The 24,986-nt window shown below is 57.3% G+C and overlaps 2 protein-coding genes across 7 annotated transcripts in view; one reads left to right on the top strand and one right to left on the bottom strand.

The window, feature by feature from the left end:
* Positions 1-5,642: 5,642 nt before the first annotated feature.
* Positions 5,643-12,198, bottom strand: LOC118609930 (translation initiation factor IF-2-like). The gene is made up of 4 exons (XM_036229031.1): positions 12,107-12,198; positions 10,673-11,789; positions 7,641-8,060; positions 5,643-7,095 (listed from the first exon to the last, which is right to left on the bottom strand). Exons 1-4 carry the CDS (start codon positions 12,196-12,198, stop codon positions 7,069-7,071), a joined length of 1,656 nt encoding a protein of 551 aa, XP_036084924.1. The 3' UTR covers positions 5,643-7,068.
* The window catches only part of LOC107498651 (myelin basic protein), a 64,210-nt gene continuing 49,935 nt past the window's right edge, over positions 10,712-24,986 (top strand). For 2 of the 6 annotated variants that reach the window (XM_036230163.1, XM_036230164.1), the window contains exon 1: positions 11,318-11,448. The gene's annotated coding sequence lies outside the window, so the exon portion shown is untranslated. Of the gene's footprint in view, positions 10,730-10,892; positions 11,020-11,317; positions 11,449-24,689; positions 24,947-24,986 lie in introns of those variants that run through there. The other 4 variants (XM_036230161.1, XM_036230160.1, XM_036230165.1 and 1 more) reach the window with 4 other exon arrangements.

The raw sequence follows: 24,986 nt of genomic DNA, 5'->3' as shown, positions 1-24,986 counted from the left end.
GCCTGCGAGTCTCACTGATCGGTCCCTGTGGGACCCCAGCTGTGCACTGTCCACTTCCGCGCGCGCGGAGGCTTCAGCGTTAGACGCGACCGGGGACAGCCCGGTCGGTGCAGAAAGCACCCACACGGCAAAGCACGCCCCGAGTGACCGCAGCACCCGGGGGCCCTCCGGGGCAAATCCGAAACTTTTCCACCATAAAATGTCTATTTTTTTGAGTGCGGGGCGGGAGTGTGTCGCGGGAGAGGGCCCCGGCCGGCTCTGCCCAAGAGGGAGCAGGTGGAGGCCGGGGGACCACCCAGCTCCGTTTCCTCGGGACAGGGGGCGCAGGGGGGTGTGGTTCACCCCCGTACCTGGTGTCCCCTAAGAGGAAGCAGGGCGAAGACCTCAGCCGACCGGACAAGGCTGTTGCCTCTCACAAGACCTAGGGCCAAGGCTTTGGCCCCCAGCCTGTCACCTCCGACCCGAAACCAGTGTCAGCCTCGGTCCTGGGACCAAGTCTGTCCCACGTGACGGGGTAGAGCGCAGGCCCAGGCCACCAGCAGGATGCCCGTCTTTACGTAACAGAAACTAGAACGGCGACGTGGGCCCAGCCAAGCCTGTCGGTGCTCAGCAGAAACCAGAACGAAGTCCAGTCCCGTGCCGCCACCGGCTCGAAGTGCCGTCGGCCAACGAGGCCCCTCCTCGCACGCGCAGGTGCTGAGACTCCGAGGGCCAGCGCGTGCCCTCCGGGCGCCACGTCCCGCAGGAGAGCAAAACTGAGATGGCGCGGAACACACGCTTAGGAGTGGGAAAGATCAAGTCACACGGCTCTGCGCTGAGCCTTATCGCACGGTCTAAAAACGTTCCCCGTGAGAACACGAATGCCTCTGTGCCTGTGGTCATGTACGCGTACAAACAGCGCCATGCGGAAGAACCCCGCCAGACCCGCTGCCTGCCACACTCCTTTTCTAGCGTTTGATTGTACTAGTTGAGTGGACGTTTTGTAATTTTTTAATGACAAAAAAAGAAAATTTTCAATTATTCAAAGTTTTTTTAAAAACTTAAAAACAAATAGAGTCACTTGCTGCTCATCAGAGCATTTGCAACTTGGTGACTGTTGCCTGGTGTGATGAGCTACTGGACACCCGCAGACCTAAGGCCCCCAGCTGTAGCCAACCAGAACACCGGCAGCAGAGGAAGATCCTGCTTTTCCAAACACACACACACACACACACACACACACACACAGCAAGGAGCCCACAGTAGGCCGGTGTGGACCACGGCTCAATCGCGCCCCCTTGAGTTCTTTCCCAGGAAATCTCTAGAGAAAGGCAGCAACTCCTTACAGGTGGACGGCACAGACAGCCCTAAAAACCCAAAGCCCAGCGAAGAACCGAGAGAACTTGGTCTGTCCCCAACATTTACCTGAATAATCGGGAAAGGGTCTGCAAATATCATGAAAATTACTTGAGTTTATTTTGTGGGGAAAAATGTGCTTATAGGACTTATTAATTAAGAGTAGTAATTAAACCACAAGCAACTCTTCATCTGTCAAGAAAGTATATGTGAGCCGTCGCGATTGCAAAGAAATTTCCTATGAATGCATTTTCAGTGGCCGCCAAGTGAGAATGCAGAGCCGGAGGAGCACCGCGCCCGCCAGAGAGAACACGCAGGGAGCGGGCAGAGGGAAGGCCGAGCGGCTTCGCTCTTCTAGCTCATCCTTGGCTTTCTACTGCTAAAAATCCTTTTGCTTCGTCTTGGGGAACGATTGGGACACTGAATAAACATGACAAATATTGAATGAATATAAGCTGAACGGCACCGCTTACTAAGACACTTATTGCTACATGCTACAAATACTTGGAAGATGGGAGACCTGTTAATGCCGGGTGGCCAGCCACCGGGAATGCATCAAGGGAGATGACAAGTCATCCACCTGCTACCTAAAATTGCCGAGCCGATGCCAGACTTTCCCCGGGCACGCTAATGTTCTCCTGCCGCGGGCTTTCTGACGTGCCGAGTCCAGATTCCCTCGGGCTCGCGCCGGTACAGCCGCGGCCGGCCGTGTGGACGCGGGTGGGCAGCCATGCGGACGCGGGTCGGCTTCCCGCCCCAGCCCAGGACGTCCCGCCGCACACGCTGGCAGCGCCGTGGGAAGTCCTCAGCGCCGACGTCCTGGGTCCGGTGACCCGTCGTCCCTCCCACGGGCCCTGGCACCGCGGACGCCTGCAGCCCACTCTGTCGCTGTGGCTTTCGCGGCAGTCGGGGCCCCTAGCACCGCGGACCTCGCTTTCCCGTATCTTCTCCAGCCCGCAGAGGACGCCTGACACCGAGGTGTTCCCAAGGCCACTGCGCGTCTCTGACACACTTCCCGGTGGCCCTGGGGACATCGTGAGCCCGCGCCCCTGAGGGGTCTCTGGGGCGCCATTCTGCCGCCCCGGTTCTCAAAGCGTGGTCCGGGGACCAGCAGCCGCAGCGTCGCCGGAAAGGGCCGGAGGTGCGGGTTCCCGGGCCTGGACCGCCTGTGCATGACGCTGGGGACATTCTGGGCGTGGCCTCCCAGGGGCTCTCGCGTGCCACGCCCACCGCCACAGGTACAGGGCGCGTCTCCGGCCAGCGTATTGTTCTAGCCACACGAGTGACGCGCGCCGAACCGGGCCCCGGACCTGCCGCCCGGCGCTGTGGGCGGGTCCCGCAGGACTCCGCTGCGCGCCCGGCTCGGTCCCCGCCGGCGAAGGCGCGCAAGGCACGCGGTGGGCGGCAAGTTCCTTCTGCTGGCGCAGGACCCGAGCTTCTGCCGACAAGTCGCGTTTAATAGTTTGTCAGACGGAGGGCCAGGGTCCAGACTCAGAACGTGAGGGGACCCAGAGTCGAGACTCGAGCCGTCACAGGCACCGTCCGTGAGAGGCTTTTGCTGCAGGGAAGACGTTTGCATCGGACGTGAGAGCCAAGCGCCGGCGCCTCCAAATTCAGGGCATCGGGAAGCTTAAAGATCTCCTGTGACCGGAGTGTGCCCAGCTGTCACCACCCCAGAATGCAGAGGCCCCTGCGTGCCCTCCGGCCCCTCCCCTGACCCTAAGAAACCTGGGAGGCAGGGCGTGGGCAGCGGGGGCGCCGCGAGGGGCCCCGCCTCCACCCAGGGGTGGGGGGAGCAGCTGCCCTGTCCCTGGGGAGCCGGCCCGAGGGTTTCCAGTGGGGTTTCTGATTGCCTAACATTAGTCCTCAGTGGGATGTCCTTGCTTCGGATTCCCTGTCTACGCTCTCCGGAGCAACCAGGAAAATCGCTGCTGTCGCCATAGCAACCAAGCACCCTGCCATTTGGTCTCCCAACCTAGTGCTCTCCACCGGCTATCCCCCCGCTGGGCGATAAGTGGCCTCACGGGGCAATCTGTGTGGTAAAGTGGCTCCTGAAAGCCCCTGCCGTCACCGCCCCAGCCGCCACCTCGGCCCTGCTTGTCATTAAGGTAACAGTGTTCACCTGGCTTCGCATGTGTTGGGTCCTCGCTTACCCATCACAACCAGGGAACCCGTTTTTTGCAGCAACATCAGTGTGAGCGCCACCTCGCCCTGGTACAGCCGCAGCAGCGGTGTGGACGCGGGTCAGCAGCTGTGTGTCCTGCGGGACGTCCCGCCAAAGGCAGCCGCCCGTGCCAGGGTGGGTGTTGGGGGACGTCGGAGCCGCGAGAGGGTGCATGCAGGCCTGGAAGAGCTGCGGATGCAGCGCCCAGGTGGGAAGGGATGGAAAATCAAGGACAAGACGGAGTCCTTCCTCTCCCCCATGCTGAGGACCGGAGACGGCCAGGAGCGCATGTGAGTTAAACAAACCAGCCCCGCACCCATCGTGTCTCGGCCGAAACGGAGCCGGCGCGTGTCAGCGCCGGTGCGCATGGTTCTGCGCGCGCGCGCGCGAGAGAGGTCTTCCTGTTAGGGAGCTGGCTGGGCCGGCGGAAGCTGGCCAGTCCAGGCTCTGCAGAGCAGGCGTGGGACTTGGAGTTTAAAGGCAGCTTGAGGCAAAATTCTTTCTTCTCCAGGAAACCTGTCTTTGCTTTTAAGGTCTTCAACTGATCAGATGAGGCCCACCCACATCGTGGCAGGTAATCCGCTTTACTCAAAGGCTACTGACTTAAGTGTTCATCTCACCTGAAAAACACATTGACAACGACATACAGCTTAGTGTTTGACCAGATATCTGGGTGCCGTGGCCTAGCCAAGCTGACGCATAATTAACCGTTAACCCCAGCAGAACGGCTCAGTTATCAAGCTACCACAGAATAGTGGCTGTGAGCGATCGTACGAAGTGAGAACAGTGCTTCTCCCCTTTGGCTCACGAGTCACGACATGCGCAACAGATGAGCATCGCGGTCAGGGAGCGACCCCGCCGCTCCTTCGAGCCCTGGCGTTAAACTTTGAGTCTAACTCGAAAAGTTAAATGCGGAGTTTCCATATAAACCAGTGGTGCCGCTTCTAGGTATAGACTCAAAGAAGGGAAAACACACCCACCCGCCCCAAAAACATACCTGAGTATCTATGCCAGCCTTACTCCAAATAACCGAAACAAACAAACAAGTGCCAGCCGATGACTGGATAAATAAAATCTGGTGTCTGTACAATGGACTGCTATTTGGCCATAAAAAGTCTCATGCTACCACATGAATGAGCCGTGAAATCACTATGCCGTGAAGGAGGCCAGTCACGACAGACCACATGCTGCATGATTCAGTTTACATAAAATTTCCGGAGAGTAAGCAGATCTACAAAGACAGGAAGCAGATGAGTGGTGGCCGGGGGAGTGCAAGGGGCCACGGTTTCTTCTTGCATAAGAGTGTTCTGGAACTGGATATCGGTGCCAGCTGCACTACCCTGTGAGTGAACTCCTGAACTGCAATCCTTAAAAGGGTAAATTTTATGATATGTCAATTATACCTCAATAAAGCTGCCATTGAAAAATGATTGGACATGAAATAATAGTTTCAAAATAGTTTATGTTAAAATTGTAATGAAAAAATGTAATCAAATACTAGGTTACAAAGAGTGTAAGCGAACCAAATGTTCGTCTCTCATACCAGGGAGTTGATGAATATTGTCTGATGCTACACATAAAGAAAATAGCTATACATATGTTATCCGGAGTTACGGAGGGAACATCCAATAGAACCGAAAACAGGAATCGTTCTAGACCATGGCCGCTGAATGACAGGGGCGTGGGGAGGTTTGCGTGTGACTGTGACTCTTTGTCCGATGCCCTTTTATGTCATTTTATTTGTTACCGAGAGCATATTTCTTTGGCCAAATGTTTAAATCGCAGGAGAGTGGAGTGGAATTATAATAATAGCTCGCAAACTTTCCAGGTGGTGTGGTGAGACGCCCAGCAGCGGGGGAGAGCACACAATGTGACACCTTATTGAAAAAAGGAGGTGGAAGGACTGGTCACGTGAGTGTGTCCGAGTGTGACTAGGAGGTGTGGAGAATGCGCAGGACAGGCAGTGACGTCCCTCGGGGTGGGGGGGGGACCCACAGGGCAGTGAGTGTCACCAGGTGGGGGGCAGGCGGGAAGGTCCTGGTCACCTTTAAGCTTCCGCACGTCTCTCCGTGGTGACTGTGCTTCTTTTTGCACTTTAATATTTAAGTGGACGATCAAAACAACTGTTTTAAGTATTTTGAAATTCAGCCTGATTTTCTACTGCTTTAATAATACTAATCTTACAATTGGTTTGAAGGGTAAAACTGAAAAGAACGGAGAGGCGGAGGAGTGAGGGTTTGGAAGGTAAGCCACACGTGAGGAACGCAGAACAGCCCCTCTCCTCTGACCTGAAACACACCTGGGGTTCGGCACCTTTCCTCACGCCTTCCCTCTTACCCATGCATACCCCCCGCCCCCCCTCAAAAAAGAAAGGTGCAAAGAACTTGAGTAAAACAAATACTGAAGAGCAGGAAACATCTGCAAGTCAGGGAAAATACGGAGCCAGAGGGTCGGTCAGCGGGTCCCCCCAGACGGCCAGAGGCCGAGGAGAGCCAGCCACGTGGGGCAAAACACAGGCAGGCGCGCCAGCCGCGGAGCAGGACGGACTCGCCTTTTGCTAGATTTCCACGCAGACTCTAAAGGCTTGGAAAAGGGACCTTTTCTCTTATCTGATTTCCAGTGTCACATGACAGATGTGACGCATTTAATTACAGTTCGTATTTTTAATGAACATTTGCACATCTTAATAACAGGCTGGGGAATATGTAGACCGATTTCTACATGTAGTTCAGATCAGCCATCTGTGTCTCTCTGTCACCACGTGGTGGCGACATGGTTAACGTGCAGGGGTGGCTAGGAAAGGGAAGCCCTGAGGGCCGGAGCTTCCAGGCTGCCTGCCGTGAACTTGACAGAGCAAGATGCGCTCCCACGGACCAGACAGCCAGAGGCGGAGGAGAATCAGCCACGCCCGGCAAAACCACAGGCGACCGAGTCGGCCGCACAGGAAAGTCGAGGACAGACCCCACAGCAGCGGGACGGTGTTTCAGACGGCTCCTGCGGCCTTTGCTTTCTGCAAGGTCAAGCAAGTTCCTCCTCATCCTCAGGAGGAAAGAAAAAATGGCGGCACCATTTGTCCAGCTACGGAGACTGGCTTTTTATGCACAGGCCGCACATTCAGAATCACAATGGAATGCACCGAGATTAGGTTAAGATACATCTCTGAAATGTCATTTGCAAAATTAGTTTGTGATGCACCGTATTTCCTGACCTACTGTTACATGGATTTGGGATGATGTGTTTCCAAGCAATTTATCATCTGAGATGGAACGTTTTTAACTCCTAGGTTCTCCTCTTGTCCAGGACGTTTTCCTGCCCTGCCTTTAACACGGAGTCCTCAGTGTAGGGCACATGCCGAAGGCGCGGTGACCGCAGAGCGGGGCGACTGCCCACGACAGCCCGCGGCCCGGACCGCCTACCTCCACGAAGGGTCCTCGATGCCCAAGACGAACCTGTTCATCAGGCTTCGCGTGAGGGGTCCCGGAGGCGCAGCCAGCAGATGTGTGCGTGCGTGTGCGCACGTGTGTGCACGGTGCGTGTGTTTATAAAGAGCTTTGTTGTAAGGTGATGGCTCACACTGTCGACTGCAGAGCCGAGACCTGTGGGACAAGAACACAACTCATGACTGCGAGGTCAGGTGTGGGGTTCCCGAAGGGCTTCTCGGGTGGACGGAGCCGAAAGCTTCGTTTGCCTTCTGGGGAATCCACCTCTGTGCGCACGCGATTTTGAGGCCAAGTCATAGGACCCTCAGGGCTTCGTTTGTAAAGCAGAGACCAGACGCCTTCGGCACAGGGTGGTGTCAGCGGGGAACGTGGCAATGCCCAGTGTTGACACAGAGCGTGGTGAAAAGGGCCGTTACAGACACGAAGGCCAAGGCCGCGGAGGCGGGTCAGGCCGAGCGAACGCGGGGAGAAGAAAAACGTGAAACGGAGCTGGGTGGACGGCGGAGGAAACAACACGCAGCGGCAGAAACGGAGCATCTCATCACACGCGGGAGGACCACAGACGGGGAGCCCGGCCCGTCGGAAATCCTCCCTAGGTTCAGACTTCAGACGACCAAAGTAACTGCTGGTGAATACGCCCAGAAAATGACAAGACGGTTTATTCTGTCACCCGCGATTCGCGTTGTCAAGATTTCACCAACCGTGGGTTCCATTAGTTGTCCAGAGCATTTCCGCAGGTGCGCGGGCAGCGACCAAACTGAAATGACGTCATCGAAGGCACCAATGAACTTGGGTTCGGAGCCCCGTGCGAGGAAGGTGGCCGGTCGCGAACAGCGAGGGCGGAGGCGGCGCAGGGAAGGGAAGGTGAGCCGAGGAGACATGCTTCCGCGTCCGCTGGACGGAGGGCGAGGCTGCGAGTGACGTCTGGCCGGGAGGACGGGGGACAGGCCCCACGCCTCCTCTCTCCAAGGCTCAGGCTCCATCGACAGGGAGAGAACCGCTCGTGTTTTGGTCACACCGCCCTCCGGTCTCTGGAAAGTAGCCCCCATCGGGGGCGAGATGCTCAGGCGAGGACCTGGGGCCTCGCTGGGTTTTCTGCCATTGCCCAAGTCCGCCCGGAACTGGGTAGAGTTAGGGAGGCAAAGTCTTGGGGTCATTAAAGAAATGTCACAGAAGTTAAGATTGTTTAAGATACACATGGGGAGGAAATAAATGAATAAAATTATAAATTCCCATTAAAACTGGGAATTTGGACTATAAAATTACACATGATATTATAACTTCCTATCACCGTTCCCCAGCGACATAAAATATTAACACTTTTAATATCTTTTTTCAAATTACTTTTGCATCTAAAACTTTGATTCTTATTCACAGTCCCACAGAAGCTGAGTAACAGCTTAAGAGGGAGCTAACTTTTAAATATCACGGAGATTATAAATTCCCAATCACAGCATTATGGGGACCTTATGTTTCTGAATAGTGTTTTTGTTTCTTATGATGGATGAAAATTATAGATAGATATACTTTCTATATTGTATTGGTAGGCCTCCACTAAGGAAAAGCTATTGACCATAACTACATATATTTACGAAACTTATTCTTTATGAAAATGTTTTTTGTTAAGGTCCTAGAAAATGCATCGCAACCTGTATTATGCACATAATGAGGAACTCTGAGTGGCTATTCATGCACGAATGCCCATCTGCCTTTGCCTCTCCAGAAAATTTTGTGGCAGCAATTAAGTCAGAACATTTTTAAAATATTTCCCATGAACAGTTATAGGGAGACTCTACATTGTAATTGAGAAAATTATTATCATCGTTATCATTATTATGAAACTCTAGCTCACGGATAAATGAAGTTCTTAGAAAGGTATTAAATCGTATTAGTTTGCTTTAAAAATATGGCCATTTTTAGAAATCTCAAAATGTCTAAAGTTTTGATGCTCATATATTGGCATGAAACACCCTTGAAGCTAAACTTACTCACATTCTCTCAATCGGGGCACAGCGCGGAAAGGGTGACTTCTCATTTTCAAAAATACTTTATCACTTATTTACATATCTTCTCTTTCAGAAAAATATTTTTTTTTTTTGCTATGGTTATGGTTCACTAGAAAACAAGTACTAATAAGACAGCAAAACAAAAAAAATTAAAGTAGAAATAATGACAAAATCATCAGGTCTATACCTCTCTTAGTTTACTGTTAGTTCTCCAGAAGCAAGATAATACTTTTTAAATGTTAAAAGAATTCTTTTCAAGGTAAATCTAAATTAAGTCAAACTATAAAACGTCTCTCCACTAAGAAGGCAGTAACTTGTTTGGAGATAAATGACATGTTACTGAAAAATAAAATTAATCAACTCAAAAAATACAATTGGGCTCAATAACCCAGAGGCCCATGGCTGGTGTGCGGTCAGTCATGCACTGTTTAAGGACAGGGCGCCTGTCGTGGACCAACACGGGGTTCTACGAAAAGGAAATTCACAGGGTGATGGGCGGTAAGTCCCCGCCTGGGCAGGTGGCGGTGGCCAGCCACGTCCCAGGAAGGCGACTTCTTGGGTAAGAGGCTTGTCTTTGCCCTCAGCCGGCCGTGCCCACGTTTCCGTGCGTCTTGGCTAACACGCCTCTGAAATGCTCCCTGTCAGACCCTTTGGAAGTCCAACCGCCCCCAGGAAAGCACCTCATCTGGTTAACGTCGGACCCCAGCCTCGCATTCTGGGGGAGAGGACGCACATTCTGAGGACAGGGGAGGGGCGAGGAGCCTCCCATCCCCTGGGGCCGACTTGCAGGTCAACGGTGGTCACCACCTGTTGATGACCTCCCCCAACTCAGACCTTCGACTCCACTACCACCCTACAAATGTATTTGCATGTGTGCAAAAGGACATAGGTGCAAGCTATTCTGACATTATTTGTTTCCAAAGCTGGGGAATAACCTGAGTCTCTCCCTATGTGAGTGTGCAAATCCGCCACGCCACGATCACGAAACACAATTCTGTTCGGATGTTGAGCATGAAGGGATTCCTCGAGGACTGACATTTTGCTAGGTGTAAAGTTTATGAGTGTGGAAGTCACCCCAGGAAGAGTCAAAGGGACATTATGGGGGAGGAGAAGCTGTTTATGGTGCCAAAACAGGTGTCCAGATGGGCCCCAGCGACCCCGGCCTGAGCCTCAGCACGTGTGTGGGGGGCGGAGGGCGGATAAGAACGACTCGCGGCAGCTTCCGGGGCACGTTCCCGGCCCCACGAGCCCTTGGTGCTTGTCCGGGCCCCTCCGCCACGCCAGGTAGCCCTCCCCGCGCCTGAGTGTGACCGAGGGGCAGGAGTCCCAGGAGGCAACCGCGCGCCCTTCCCACTGCCCTCCTGACGTCGTCTCCTCACACTCCGGGACCCGGCGCCCTCCCCGGGTTCCGTGTTCCTGTTGTCACGGCCATATTCCTCCTCCAACGGCCAGCTCTGGCACGTGGCTGACAGCGCCCCGCCCCACCCCCACCCCCCGCGGGCCGGGAGGATGGCTGGTTTTCGGCAGGTAGCCCTGGAGCTGGCCCAGTACAGCTGGCCCAGGGAACCAGGGCTCCCTGTGTGGCCGCCAGCACCGGGCCGTCCCCTCCCCTCACACACGCTGGGCGCCGGGTGTGCTCTCTGGCTCCCGGCAGCGTCGGAGTCAGTCCCTGAGCTGGAGTGTAAGTCAGGAGGCTCCTGGCGGCCCGGTCGGGGTCCCTCTTGTACCTTCTCCTTCTCCACCACCAGGAGGCAGAGCTGTGACTCCGCCACGACTGTGTCCAGGTGACTAACGGCCAGACAGCAGGCCTCCTCCGGACCGAGAGGATGACACAGACCCCGAGCCACCGACGCGGCGCTGCAGGACCCTGGGTCATCGCTGGCCCTGGGCACTGTCCCGTCTGTCCGGAGCTCTCGGCCGGCCTCCCTGACGCGACGCTGCGCGGGGCAGCCCAGCCCCGGTCGGCGGACAAGGTCCCTGCGGAGCTGATCCCGGCGCCCCCGGCCCGGCCGCCGAGCCCCGCAGACCCCGCACCCACCCCGCCAGGAGGGGCGGCGCGAGGACCCGCTTCCAGGTCCCTCCCGGCCTCCCCTAGAGACCAAGCCCGGAGGGAGGGTGGGCTCCCGCAGGCGCCCGCTCACGGCCGCGCTCGGCTCCGGCCTCCCCGCGGGCGTGCGCGCGGTCCCCGCGTGGCGAGGCCGTTCCCGCGGCCGTCCCCGCGCCGCCCGGGCTCCCGCGGCGCCCGCGGGGCGGCAGGTGGGGCTCGGCCGGGCGCGTTCACCTGGCGGCAGGAAGCCCGCGGCGCGGAGGGGCGGGGCGCGCCCGTCAGTCACCGCCGCGCGCCGGCGAGGACGAGCGTCCGGCCCCGCGGCCCGCGTGCCCGACCCGGAAGGCGGCGCCGGCGGCCCCGGGACCCCGCGCAGCCCGCGCCTGGGGCCGGGCGGCGGAGAGGCGGCCTGGACCCCGCGGCGCCCTCGGCCTGGGAGCGGCGAGCGCAGCGCGGGTGGGTGACGGTGACGGTCCCCGGGAAAGGGGGGGGCGCTTTGTCTCCGCGCTGTGGGAGCGGGGAGCGGGGACCCGGGCGGGACCCGGAGCGCGGAACTGGGGGAGGCCCTGGGGTGGGGTGCCGTCCCCGCGCCGGACTCGGGCTCGGCCCCGGGGCGGCCGGGCAGGTGGGCGGGGCAGGTGGCCGGGCAGGTGGCCGGGCAGGTGGCAGCCCCGCGGCCTCCCTGCGCGTGGCGAGCCCAGGTGCGGGCGCCGGTCTGCAGCGAAGCGGCTGGGACCGGCCGGTTTCCGGGGCTCTCTGGCCCGGGGCGCGGCCGGGGTCGTGTGGAGGGGGGCGCGCTGTCGCGGAGAAGCGGGTGGGGGGTGCAGTGTCGGGGTGGTAGGTGACAAAGGGCAAAGCGGCCGCGCGGGCCGGTGCGGAGACAGTGGCGGTGCGAGCTGGCGGGCAGCCTGGGGTCGCTGCCAGGTCGAAGCGCTACCTAAGTCCGCACCTGGAGCCAGCGGACCCCTCCGCCCCCCGCCCCCGCGCCACCTCCACACGGAGCCCCGCGCCCCTTTGAGCTCCAAGGCGGCGACACGCGACTCGCGGGCTTCCGCCGCTGCTGGGCCTGTTCTGGCCGCGCCGCCCACAGCCACCTGCGCCCACCCGCGCCCACCCGCCCGCGAGCACAGGCCCGGCCCGGCCCGGCGGGAAGGCCCCTGAGCCGGGCGCCGGGAGGGGGCTCGGGGACTTGTGTTCGGTGGCCATTCCGGGTGCCCGGGGGGCTCTGTGTATCAGGGGGCGCCGGGCTGGCGCCTGGCTTCTGTTAGGCGGGGTCTACCGCTGCCTCGTTTCGGAAAGCGGTTTGGGGGTGTTAGAGCCTGTGTGCCTTGGGTGTCTCGGGGCGACGCGGCGGGACCAGGGCGCGTCCCTCCCGCTTCCTGCGTCTCGGTTTCGCGGTTGCGACAACCGAGAATCCACACCCTGTGTTCCGTGGGTCTCGACTGGGAGGGTTTCAGGGTGTAAACATGGGGGTCTCTCCGGCAGCCGACACCCCCGCTGGCTGGCAAGAGTGTCTCGGAGAAAGCTAACTTTTAGGGGGCGCCCTGTTTCAGACCTGTGGTTTGGCAGATTATAGCCTGCCGAGCTCAGGGAGATATTTCACAGACCCGCCCACAAGTCGGGGACCACCTGATCCCTTCCCGGGTCAGCCCTGCTCCCGGGACCCTGGCAGGCCACCTGTGAGTGGTGGGGGCGAGAGGGTGGGGGAAGGGCGGACCAGATGGCCTGCGGGGAGGCAGCGCCTGCGAGCCGGTTCCTGCCACCGGGGCGGGCGCCCCCAGCAGCCTGGCCTCGCATGCCACGCGGAGTAAACAAAGCTGGAGGGACACCCCAGGGAACACTCTCTGTGCGGCGCTGGTCAGCGCTGACTCCCAGGGACTTAATTGTTCTGAAATTATTACTTTATTAACTCGGGGTTAAACGAGCCATTTGAAAATGATTCTCAAGGATCACATTTCTACCCAAAGATCAGAAAGTTTAAGAAGCGTTCCTTGCTCTGTGGCTGGGCCTCGGGTCGTTGAGAGTGTCGGGTCTTGCCGTCTGCTCCCTGATGGCAGTGGCTGAGACCCAGCGGAGACCAGCCTTTCTGGGGGTTTTCTTTTCTTCCCCAAAGTTATAATATTAGTTAAAGCTTATTTTGTTTGAATGTTAGTTTTGATTCTTTAAAAATTTGACACACTATTAGCAACTGCTTCTGTGCCCTTCGGACCCAGGTATCCAGGTGGCATTTATTGCCGACCTATGAATTGCCAGGCTCTCCTAGGAGCTGTATATGGCCTCGTTACCAGTCAGGATGACCCGAGGATGCCCCCATTTGATGTCGCAATCCCGTTATAGCCTCGCTTTTCCTGATGGGAACAAAGGCGCACAGACAGGGGGCGAGCACGGGGGGGGGGGGGGGCTCGGCTTCGGGAGTCGGCCCGGCCCCTCCTTCGGGAGTCGGCCCGGCCCCTCCTTGCTGCCTTGCACACCTCCGGGACCGGGGCCCCTTGCAGGCTTGGCAGAGCGGTCTTCCCTCAGACCTTCTTAAAACTCCACCACCGGGTGCCCGCACCCCACAGAATGTGCTTCCTCCTCACAGGGACTTGACTCCAGGGGTGCCGGCGTGTGTCTGCTAGCTAACTTCTCCTTCGTTTCCTTAGTTGTCAATAAAGGCAAAAAGAAAGTACTCTGATTACTTAGTATAATTTTTAATAAGTGGTCGTGAAGGTCACCTGAGTGAGCAGGCTGATCTGAGAGAGAAAAGCCAAAGGGACTGATGTAACATGAAAAGGTGTTTAGCCCATCGTTCCCAGGGGACTGAAATCGTGTCGTCACGAGGGTGATTTTTCTCATCCATCACAGTGGCAGGAAATTTTAAATTCTGACTATAGCAAGTACTGAGGAAGGCTTAGGGAGGCGAGAACTCGCGTCATTGTCGTTAGGGGTGTGAAGAGGAGCCTTAGGACGGACGTGGGGCCGCTGGAGGGGGGTGTGGCCCGTGGCCAGTGCAGCTTCTGTGACCCTGCAGTCTCACGCCCAAGGGTCCTCCAGGGAGGACGGGGTCTCTTCTTGGGGCATATACACAGGATGCTCACAGAGGGAATTTTTAAAAACATTTTATTTTGAGATAATTGTAGATTCACGTGCGATTGTAAGAAATCAGAGAGCGATCCCAACACCCTTCGTAACGTCTTGCAAAACTATAAAAATATGTCACAACCAGGAAATCCACACTGCCGCGGCCCGTCGACCTCGCCGAGGTCTCGGGTTTCATCAGTGCACACGCGTCGTGTGTGCGCGTGCACGCTCACGTGTAGCTCTGTGTCACTCTCATGCATGTGAAGTCGGGTGTCCCGGCACAGACGCTAGGACAGCTCTGTCCCCGGACCCCCACGCTGCCCTTCAGGACCACGGCCAGCCCCCTGCTCCCTCCCTCAGCCGGCGGCAGCCACCGACCTGTCCCCACCCTCTGCCATTTCATCATGTCCAGGATGCTGCCCCAAGGGAGTCATGCAGCCTGCAACCCTTGCAGGCTGACTTTTTTCACTGAGCACAGTGCTTTGAGATGGCTCTCGGCTGCTGAGTGTGTCTTAACTTCCTTGTTTTATTGCTATCCCATGGGACAGTGTATCCCCTGGGACGGGTGTACCCCCTGAGGCGGTCGTGCCCCCTGAGATGGTGTACCCCCGGCGATGTTCGGGTTGCCATGTTTTCTGGTTTCAAGCGTTCGCTCTCCGAAGGGCGCTGGGACCGTTTCCGGTCGCCAATTGTTATGAGCAAAGCTGCTGAGATGGTCCGCACACCGGGGCGCGTGTGACCACGGCGTCCGCGTCTCCGGGATGGACGCCTGCGAGCGGAGCCGCTCAGCCGCGCGACACGTGCGGGGCCCCCGTGACCGGAACCGTCCTGGGCCCCCACCACCCCGAAGTGCGTGCCGCGGTCGCCGCTTTGCAGTCTAGCTGCTCCAGGGGGTGTGCGGCGGGGGGCAGCGCGTCCGATCTTAATCGCGTCCCCTGGCGGCGCGTGACTCGGGAGCTCCGTCCGCGTGTGCATCTGCCGTCCGCTTGCCCCGCGGCCCGGCCGCTCGTGCCGGGTTTCTAGCTGAGTCGTTTGGTTTTGTTAGTTCGTCGTGTGTCCCAGATACTCGTCCTGGTGGTTTACAGTTATTTCCTGCCGGTTCGGCTTGTCTTTTCATCCTCTCCGCAGGGTCCTTTACAGAGAGAAAGGTTTTCATTTTAATGAGTCTGTAAATTTTTCCTTTTATGGGTTGTGATTTTGGTGTGAAATGTAAGAACGCCTCACCTAGTTCGGGGTGATTTTCTGTGTGTGTGTGTGCGCGTGTGTTCACAAGTTCTGTAACTTTGCAGTGAACGCCGAGGTCCGTCATCCATCTTGAGCTGATTTCCACGTCGGGCCTGTGGTTTAGGTCGCGGGGGGCTGTGCTTCGCTCGTTTCTGGGCCTGCAGGGCAATACCCGATTGCCGTGGGACTGTTTGTTGAAAGTTCGATTCTTCTTCCATCGACTCATCATTGCACGTTTGTCAAAGGTTGTCTCCACACACGCGCGTGGGTCTATTTCTCTGCTCTCTGTTTGGTTCCGTTGATCTCCGTGACTGTCCCCATGCCACCGCCCCCGGGCCACACTGTCTGGATGACTGTAGCTGTAGAGTAAACCTTACTGTCACGGAGAGCAAGTCCTCCCACATGGTCCTCCTTTGTCAAACCGCGTTCATCCTGCGCCTTCCACAAATGTTAGAATAAGCTCATTTGTGTCCACAAAACCCTTGGTGGGGTGCTGGTAGGAATTATATCTAGTACTAGATCTAGTGTTTTGTGACTTTCAGCATACAGATCCGGAATCTGTGATTTTTTTTTTTTTTTTTTTTTTAGAGTATACCTAAGTATTTTGTTTCTTTGGAGAAATGGTTTTCAGCTTTGGTTTTCACGTTTGTTGTTAGCATCATGGAAACGTGAATAACTTTTTTGTGTCGATTTCATACCTGGCAATCTCGTAAACTCCCCACTAAGTCTAAGAAGTTTTCTGATAGATTCCTATTCAGACCACCTCATCATCTGTAAATGAGTACTATCTCTTCCCTTCCAACCTCTATCCTTTTTATTTCTTTTTCTTGTTTTATTGCACTGGCTAGAATGTCTAGTACCCGCCAAGTCAGATTTGCAGGAGTAGACTCCTCGCCTTGTTCCTGACATGAGGAGTAAAACACTCGCTTTTCGCCATTAAGTATGGTGCAGCTGTGGGTTTTGCAGAGGTTCTTTATCAAGCTGAGGTGGTTCCCCTCCGTTCCTAACTTGCTAAGGGGTTTTATCACGAATGAGCGATGGATTTTGTCGGTTTTTGTGCGTGCGTCAGCATGCTTATGGGATGTTTCTTATTTAATCTGTTAATATATGGATTGCACTGATTACTTTTCAAGTGTTGACTCACCCTTGGAGATCCAGAATACCTCCACTTAGTCACAAGTATAATTTTTTTGTTCATTGCTGTATTCATTCTGCTATTATCCTGTTGAGGATTTTCGCTTCTAAGTTTATGAGTGCTATTGGTCTGGTGTTCACTCTTTGTGCAGTGTTTGTTTGTTTTGGATAATACTAGCCTCATGAAATGAGTTAGAAACTGTTACTTCCTGTTCTAATTTCTAGAAGATATTGTGTAAAATTGACACTGGTTCCTCTTTCAATGTTTGGTGGAATTTTCCAGCATAACCATCTGGGCCTGGAGATTTCTCGTTCTGAGGATATTTTAATTACAAATTCAATTTTGTTAATAGCTATGGGATCACTTAGGTCATCTATTCCATCTTGGCTGAACTGTGATAGTGTGCGGGTTTTGAGTAATTGGTCTGTTTCTTGCAAGTTGCAGAATTCGTGAGTGTAGTGTCGTCGGTAGGGTCCCTTACCCCCTTAACTGCAGCAGCTTCTGCCGTGAGACCCCTTGTTTCCCCCCCGGTGGTGGTGATTTGTGTCTTCTCTCTCTTCATGCGTCAGGCTTACTGGAGAATGATCAATGACACTGATATTTTTCCCAAAAAACTAGCCTTATGTTTTGTTGATTTTTTCTCTGTTGTTTTCCTGTTTTCGATTTCATTGGTTTTTACACTTATCTTTACTATTTCCTTCCTTCTACAGTCTTTGGATATATTTAACTCTTCTTTTTTTAGTTTCTTGAGTTGGAGCTTAAATTATTGATTTGAGACCTTCCTCCTTTTCTGACGTAAGCATTCGGAGCTATACATTTTCCTCTCACCACTAATTTAGCTCTGCCCACGTATTTTAATACATAAAAATTTTGATACTAAAAAGAAGGGAGAAGGAGGGCTCATGGATCTATACTGTGTATCCACAGAAGTTGAGGTAAATACCTAGAACTTCAGGTATCAATACAGGTCGAGTTCAAGGTAATGATGTTGAATGGGAAACAGAGGTTGCAGGTGAGAAAACGCGTTCTGAACCTTGTTGAGAACGAACGCGGACACGCAGGGGTGCCGTGTGCGCTGGCGACGCGCATGCGTGACGCGCGGGGATCCCGCGGGCCGCCCGGGTCCGCCCACCGCCTGGGCCGGCGCGACTCAGGAGGCGGGGCACGTGGCTTTGAGCTTCGAAACGCACAGACGTACCACGGAAAAGCACCACATCCTCAGAAAAGCCACCAACGGGCTCTGCCTGGGTCTCGCTTCCTGTGAGAAAGCGGCTTCAGAGAAACTCCCTAGGCCCCAAAGGTGTCACCCCTTTTGTCACCACTGATCAGCACCAACCCATCTTCAAAATCAGCATCTTTTCCCATGGGGCGTGTCCTGTCATCGTTAAAGGAAACGCGTCCTTCCTCACCGCGAGTGAGAGGAGGGCTCTGGGTGGCCCTGCTCACGGCTTGCACCGCACGCGTGGTGGCCCCGTGTGGCATGGGTCTCACAGAGAGCGCCGGCCCAGCCCGCACCCCGCCCACCCCTCCGCCGAGGACCGTCAGCGCCACCCGGGAGCCTGGAGCGAAGCGCCAAGGGCAGGGGCAGCTCCCCCTGCAGAGGTCACGCAGACACCCAGGCCACGCCGGGAAGGAAATCCCTGCCTCGGCCACCACCTCCAACCTCCGCAGAGAAAGAAACACTCTCGGCTCCAAGCCGGCTTCATCCGGGGTCTGGTCCTGAAACCCGGACGCAGCAAACACTGGAAACAAGGCTGCCTGACTCGGATCGGCCCGTGGGCAGGCGGCGGGACTGGCCGGAGACACGCTGGCCAGGCGGCCTCGCCCGGTGCCCCGCACCAGCCCGCGGGCCAAGGCCGGTGCTGCTGCTGCCCGCCGCGCCCCGCCGATCACCGCGTGCGCCCATCCAGATGGCCACCGAGCGCGGAGTCCTCGGCCCCCGTCTGCCGCACCGCCGCCTCCTGATGGGGCCCAGGGCTGGGGACGCCAGGAGCCGCCCGGTGCACTCCCGGGCCCACGGCTGTGAGCAATAGGAGGACGTGGACGGTGAGTGCCAGGGGCCGGCCTCGGCCTGCAGGCCCTCCTGACCGCGCCGGCCGCGCACACACGCGCCTTAGCGCCATCACGAAGTCTTCACGTTTCAGTGACAGACTTGATGTTGGAAAGAATGACTCACAGAAAACGAAGTTCTGTGTTGACAGTATATTTTTAATTGTACACTTCCTCCACATTTAGAGAATAACGTTTTATTTCCTGCCTTGTGGATGCAGAAATATTTATGGATACTCGTATTCTTCGGGCGGGTTCTTGCATAGCTGAAACCTAACATTTTCGATAAAGTAAGAAGGCAAAAGCTATCGAGCTGCGTTGCAGGCCTCCCCCGAGAGCGAGTGCACGATTTGTTTTTGAGAAATCTTGGCCCTCCAGCTGCGCATTCCACCAATGCATAGTCCTTGTCCTGAAAGGGCCTCGGAGTAACAGCGGGGAGCTCGGAGGTCACAAAGAAGTCGCGAGGCACAGTATTCGCTAACTGCCCTGCGCAGAGGGGGCTGTGCTGGTTGGGAACAGCCCTCGGCAGCTGTCCCCAGGCCCTCGGCAGCTGTCCCCGTCCACACTGTGCCGTAAGGGCCGCTCCACCTAAACCCAGTGTGTGTTTATTCTCGAGCCTCTTCCCAGAGCCCCAGGTCATTGCAGCTGGCTGTTCCCTCCTGGGCTGCTCCCCCCTCCCTCCCGGATGCCTCCCCCCCACGGCCCTCGGCAGCCTGACAAGGAGCCTGACTGTCCCACCAGCACCGGCATCCTGGGCGCCTCGGCCCACGTCGACTCCTCCTGGGCGCCTGTCTCCGTCCTGCGTAGTGCTGGCGCCCCTTGCCTCCACGGCGGGTGGGTCCTACATCTGCCATCTGAACCCCACACGCTCCGCCCATGGCCGTTCTTCCCCATCAGAGAGGGGAGGGGGCTGACTCACCGGCTGCTGCCTCCCAGCGCCAGATAGGCTAGAGGCGGAATTTAATAAATCAACAAAAATGCCTCCCATGTTTCGGGAGCTAGGTTTCTCAGGGGGCGGTGTGGGGGGAGGCTCTGGTGGTTTTTCCTCTGGTTTGTTCAGTTTTCCGAAGAGGCAGTGACCTTGGGACAGCCGAGACCACCGTTCATGAAGTGCACACCCAGACGAAGGTGTCTCCCTGGAAACGTGGAGGGCGAATTCCATTTCTGAGCCGGCGTGATGCGCTCAGGTCCTCAGCACATCGTTTCCGTGGCTGCGTGACTGTTTTAGCAGGAGACGATGATTCGTTTATTTTGTCATTATTTTCATATGCCAAGACTTATTTTTGAAGAGAGAGGATTTAAACCAGACGTGAAAAGCTAATCTTATTCATTTCAGACCAGTGGTTGGAAATTGCCGTGTGAGGGGCGTCAGGACACAGAAGTGTGCGGGGCAGTGTCACCGTTAAGGCCGGGTTGGACACCTACCTCTCATCTAGAGGATACACACATGTATCTTTGCATGGGATAAGCAGCGCCTAACCTACGTCTGCTGTAAGAGCTTAAAGTACATTTTAATGTGAAGACTCAAACCTGGACAAAATTCCACACCATTAAAAAACCACCATGCTGCACTGGGAGACAGGACGGTCCCCGAGGGGCCTTCGCGGGGCCGGCACGAGCCGCCGGCGCACGGCATCTCGGAGACCCCGTGGCTTGGTGACGTGGGTGGAAGAGGGGTTCGAAAACTGTGCCCCGGGCTCTCTGGATGGACCACACGTGATGACCACGACCTCTGAAGGGGATGGTTCCAGTGTCCCCGATGCCAGGACCTTCCCAGGGGCTCCCCGCACACAGCTGCAGCTGACCGGGGCTCCATGACCAACCGGACATTGGGGCGGAGCGTTGTGGTGGCCACGCCCAGGGAGGCGGGCCCGACAGTGGGCGGGGAGGGGGGGCGGTTGAGGGGGGAAAGCGGGACTCCTGTCCCCCCTGGAGCAGGGGGAGCTTGGCCACACCTGTGCCCCAGGCCTTATGGAAGAAACCGAGATGCCCAGCCTGGGTCCCCACGCGGGCCGGCCATGGGCCGCCTCCCGGGCCTGTCGCCGGCCTGGGTAGGTGACCAGGCTGTGCCCTCCCAGAGGCCAGTGTCCGCACGGGAGGCTGCGTGGATCGCCCTGGTCTCATGCTTCTGCCTGAACGTTCGGACAAGGCTCGCCTCTGAGCGCACTAGAAACGCAACAATCCATGCCAGCGCTCCCGAGTCCCCGAGTGACTCGCTGCTCCCTGCGTGAGGGGGACTGGCGTTCTGGGCGCTGGCACCTGCTCATGTGGTCACGAGTGCTCCTTGTCCTCCGCCCCTTTGGGGTTTGCGTAGGCCCGACTTGGGCGCCGCGCGTGGCCGCGCGTGGCCGCGCGTGGGAGGGGGCTGGCCCGGGCGTCGCCACGCCGGGCGCAGAGCTGCGGGCAGGCCGGGCCGTCTGCAGGAACCTGCCCGCCTGCGCCCGCTGTGCTGGGCGCCCCGCCCTCCGTGCCAAACCCCACTTCCTCCGCAGGGGCAGCGCCCGCCACCTCTTCCTCTCTGTGCTGTCCCTTGTTCCTTCTCAACAAGGACTTCTGTTTTCGGGACCACTCTGCCCTAGTTAGGCCTCCAGCCCCCTACGTGCCCTTCCTGGGGTGCCAGGCTGGAGGGGCCTCCCACCCCACCCGGCCATGCTGGTCCTTGCGGCCACACGTCACCCGCCTCCCCCGGCCTCACATCGCTCTGCTTGGTTGTGATGCTGAAGTCCAAGAATGAGCCTGGTGGCCTCAAAACACGTGTGTGCATGTGTGAGCGTGCTTGCACGTGTGTGCACGTGTGTGTGAGCTCTGCCCCCTCATTGCTCTCTGGTTCGGGTACCAGCAGAAACTCAAATAATGCATTTCCATCATATCCTGGACTGGGCAGCTTTGCCTAAGCCTGGTTGGGGGTGCTCCTGGGTGAGCCCGCCCCATCCCCATGGGAACCAGGGTGCTGTGACCACTGCCGGGCCCTGAGCCCCCACACGGCCCCCTCCTTTCCTCAGCATAGCCAGTGGGGCTCACATACACCAGGTGGCCCGTCAAGGCCACCGGCTGCCCGTGGCAGCGGGACTGGAACGCGGACCGCCTCCCATCTCACACACGTGTGCTCTGCGTGAGTCCTGCTCTGTCCTAGCTGTGACCACATGTCGTCTGAATTCTGTGTTCGGCGTCGAGCAAGAAATGCTGTGGGTTGGGGGAGTGCAGGTGACTAGGACACTTTGTTACAATTTCGACGTGTATGGTGACTAAGACACATAAAATTGTTATATAATTTCAACATGTAGCGTGACTAAGACACTTTGTTATAATTTCGATGTGTATCAGATAAGCACGTTAGAGTGAGTGTACTCTGCCGAGATGTTTGTTTTGATCAAACCACATTCTTTGTTTCCTATGAAACGCATTCCTGGGTGATCTTGATTTTGACAGAGCAGTAAAATTGTAAGGCCTCAACCTCGTGGTGACAAGTCATTACCTTCTGAAAGGATATTGATCTCTTTCCACCTTCAAGGTACTGCTTACAAACGGAACAGGTGCAGAAGCCACTTGAAAAGCTCAAGTTCAAAATGCAAGCTCATGGCCGCCTCATGTTCACCGTGTATGTTATGCGCTGCCAATAGCGAGCACCTGCTTATTCATTTAAAGGCCATTTTTTCAATAACAGAGTTAAAAGGGACTGTGTGTGTGTGTCCTGATGTGTTTCTCTGATACTTCGGCAGTTACTGTCACCCTGCGGTGGGTTCCACATTAAAGGAAAGAGGCAGGAAGTCACGGTGCCAAGCTGGCCCGAACATGCACTGAGTCTGCAGACACACCAAAAGGTGTGAGACGGAGTGGAGGGGGGGGCGCAAACCTTCCTGCAAGCTCGAGTCCTTGATAAATCCAAGACTTAACCCGTTAAGACACCCTCTTTTTGAAGAAATTAAGTGTCTTGCCCAATTAAGTGTCGTCCGGTCCATTCACAGCCGTGCTTGACCTAGAACTCTGGAGAGATGGCGTGTTGTCTGGAGCCACAAGCACAGCTCAGGCCCGGCCAACCTGGGGTCCCGCCTGGCCCCCCCACGACAGCCTGCGACCCCGCGTTACCTTATCCTTCTGCCCCTAGAGTTTCAGTGCCTGTAAAATGAGGGGCGGCTTCACACCCCCGCGTGGGTGAACGCTGAGGAAGGCACACTGCTGAGAGGGTCACGTGGCACGTCACGTGGGGGTGGCTGCCACCCACGGTGGCCTCACTCCAGGGCCAGAGTCCCTTTCACTGCCTCGTGCTCTCGCGGGACGTGCCTCCCTCCCTTTCATCAAACGTGACCGTCACTCGCCAGTGTCCTTGCGCAGTAACACGGCACGCGCCCGTGTGAAGACAAGGCGCCCTCTCAGGGTCCGACTCCGAGCCGCGTCTCCCGCGGGACCGTGGTGGGGCTGGTGATTAAAATCCGGAGATCTTAGACCAACAATTCTAGGACTCAGTGACCTCTGTGTTTTCGGAAAGATTGGGCTTATTTCAGTCGAGACCCAGACTCTCGTTCTTTGGGCCCTGGACCGAACCTGTGGCCTGAGCGGTCGTCTCTCGTGCCCACACAGGAGCCGTCATGCCTGGGGCTCAGGAGCTCGAGTTCTGGAGACGGATCGAAACGCTCTGAGTTAAAGGAACGTAGTTCCGTCCTCTGATGGCTCCTGTGGCCACGAGCAGGGCCCGGGGGGGCGTGTGTCCCTGTCGCCGGGGCTGGTGCCTGGGTCCAGGCCCACACGCACCTGAGGTGACAGCACACGTGTGGCTCTGTTCCCTCCCATGCCGACATCACTGTCCGGGGTGGCACGGCTCACAGGGACGTGTGGGAGTGGCATTCGCATGACTCTGGCCCTGGGCTGATGAGGACAGGGTGCAGGGCGGTCACGCAGAGCGGGGGGTGGGGGGGGAGGGTGGGGGGGGTTATTACTCCTCTGACTAATGGGCCGTATCCTCGGGCACCTGCGAAACATTAACCAGCTACTTCCAGGACTCCTCCAGGAAGCGGCCCGCCCTCCCTCCCGGGTGTGCAGATGGGGGGGGCAACCCCGCAGAGCAGGGGGAGAGGCTTCCTCCGCCCTGCAGGCCTTGTCGCAGCTGCTGGGCCCCGGGCAGGACCGTGGGCCAACGTTCCTGCTGCAGGTCCCACCCTCGTCCTCAGTGACCATCGTCGGCCCAGGACTCCGGGCTGGCCACCCGCCCAGGGAGTGCGCGCCCCGTGCCGCCCCAGCCTGTCCCCTCCCTGAGTCAGCAGGGCAGGTCTTGACGTGACCACGGCTGCCAGGTGCTCCGAGCCCGGCCAGCCTCCTCGATTGTTTTTACCTGGAGAATTCTGGCTCTCCTCACAAGAGCTGAGGAAAGCAAACTCCATGCCTAGTTGTGGACTCGTAACTGCAATAATAAGAAGGTCTAGAAGTGAATCCAATTCAAGGGCTAATGGACCGTTTTTCCTGCTTCTTTTTCCTCCAAGGACATGCTTTGTGGCAGTTCGCGTGGGTGACACTTATCACAGCCTCCCAGGCAGGGGACACCAGAACCCCGCCTGCCGCCCTGTGCTGATAATGGCCCTGTCTGAGGAGAGGGCGGAGGCCACCAGTGCCAAAGCGGAGGGGGGGGGGGCTGCAGAGTGCCCGCGAACCCCGCTTGTCTGCAGTTCTGCAATTTTCTTTTAAAATGATTTTGATAACTTTCAGGCAGCATTCTTCTGTGCTGTAAGGCTACTTAAATCTTATAAGGAAGCAAAGGATGGCAACAAGTAGCTTATGGATGTTATCTGATACCCCAAAGCAAAGGTTCCTGTACCCCAAAACCAGCCGCGGGTTCCTTCCCCGACACGGCTCAGGGAAGCGAGTCCGGATCGCGTTTGGGAGGTTTTCCTGCTGCTACGTTGGCTCAGGGGTGCCCAGCGCTGCGCGAGGCCCTCTGGCCCCGAGGACCGCGTCGGGCACAGGTGGCGTGTGACGGGAGCTCCCGCCCGGTCCTTCCCCGAGGCCACGGCAGCCAGCGCGCCCGGGCGGCTGCCGAGTCAGCACGCAGCCCGGGCGGCGCAGACGCGCGCGCGCTCGGTTCTCGCGGTCGCCGGGGATCCGAGGTCACGGCGGCGGCGCATGCGGTGTCTGGGGCGTCACGCGTCTGTGTCCTGGCGTGGTGGGAGGGGCCAGGGGGTCGCCTTAATAAGAACACCGAGCCCATCACCAGGGCTCCGCCCTCGTGCCCCCAGCAGCCCCCCTTCTGCTACCACCGCTTGGAGGGGGGGGGGCTAGGTTCCCCCTTCTGCGTTGGGGACGATGCGAACATCCGGTCTGCGGCTCAGGCTTTCCCGGATCCTCTGGAGAGCGGGCTGGTCACAGCAGAACTGACTCGCCATCCAAAAATGGATGAAGGGTCACCCTTTGTCTCCTGCCGGATGTCACCTCGCCTGAGACTTAGTGGTGCCCCCGGAAGACCCTGTCCTTTAGCAGACTTGTAGCAGTCACTTCCAGGTCACACTCAAACTCCACTCACGGTCTGTCTTTCCCCAGG

Source organism: Rousettus aegyptiacus, unplaced genomic scaffold (genome assembly GCF_014176215.1).
Source record: "Rousettus aegyptiacus isolate mRouAeg1 unplaced genomic scaffold, mRouAeg1.p scaffold_m13_p_12, whole genome shotgun sequence".
Classification (NCBI taxonomy): Eukaryota; Metazoa; Chordata; class Mammalia; order Chiroptera; family Pteropodidae; genus Rousettus; species Rousettus aegyptiacus.
This window is presented reverse-complemented; position numbering and strand designations above follow the sequence as displayed.

Excerpts from the sequence above, each read along its gene's own strand:
- LOC118609930 (XM_036229031.1), bottom strand. The coding sequence starts at position 12,198 with ATGGCCACCGAACACAAGTCCCCGAGCCCCCTCCCGGCGCCCGGCTCA. Across the intron at positions 11,790-12,106 it reads GGGCCTGTGCTCGCGGGCGG|CGCGCCCCCCTCCACACGAC; the intron begins GTGGGCGCGGGT and ends TCTCCGCGACAG. Across the intron at positions 7,096-7,640 it reads GACAACTAATGGAACCCACG|GTCTCGGCTCTGCAGTCGAC; the intron begins GTTGGTGAAATC and ends CTTGTCCCACAG.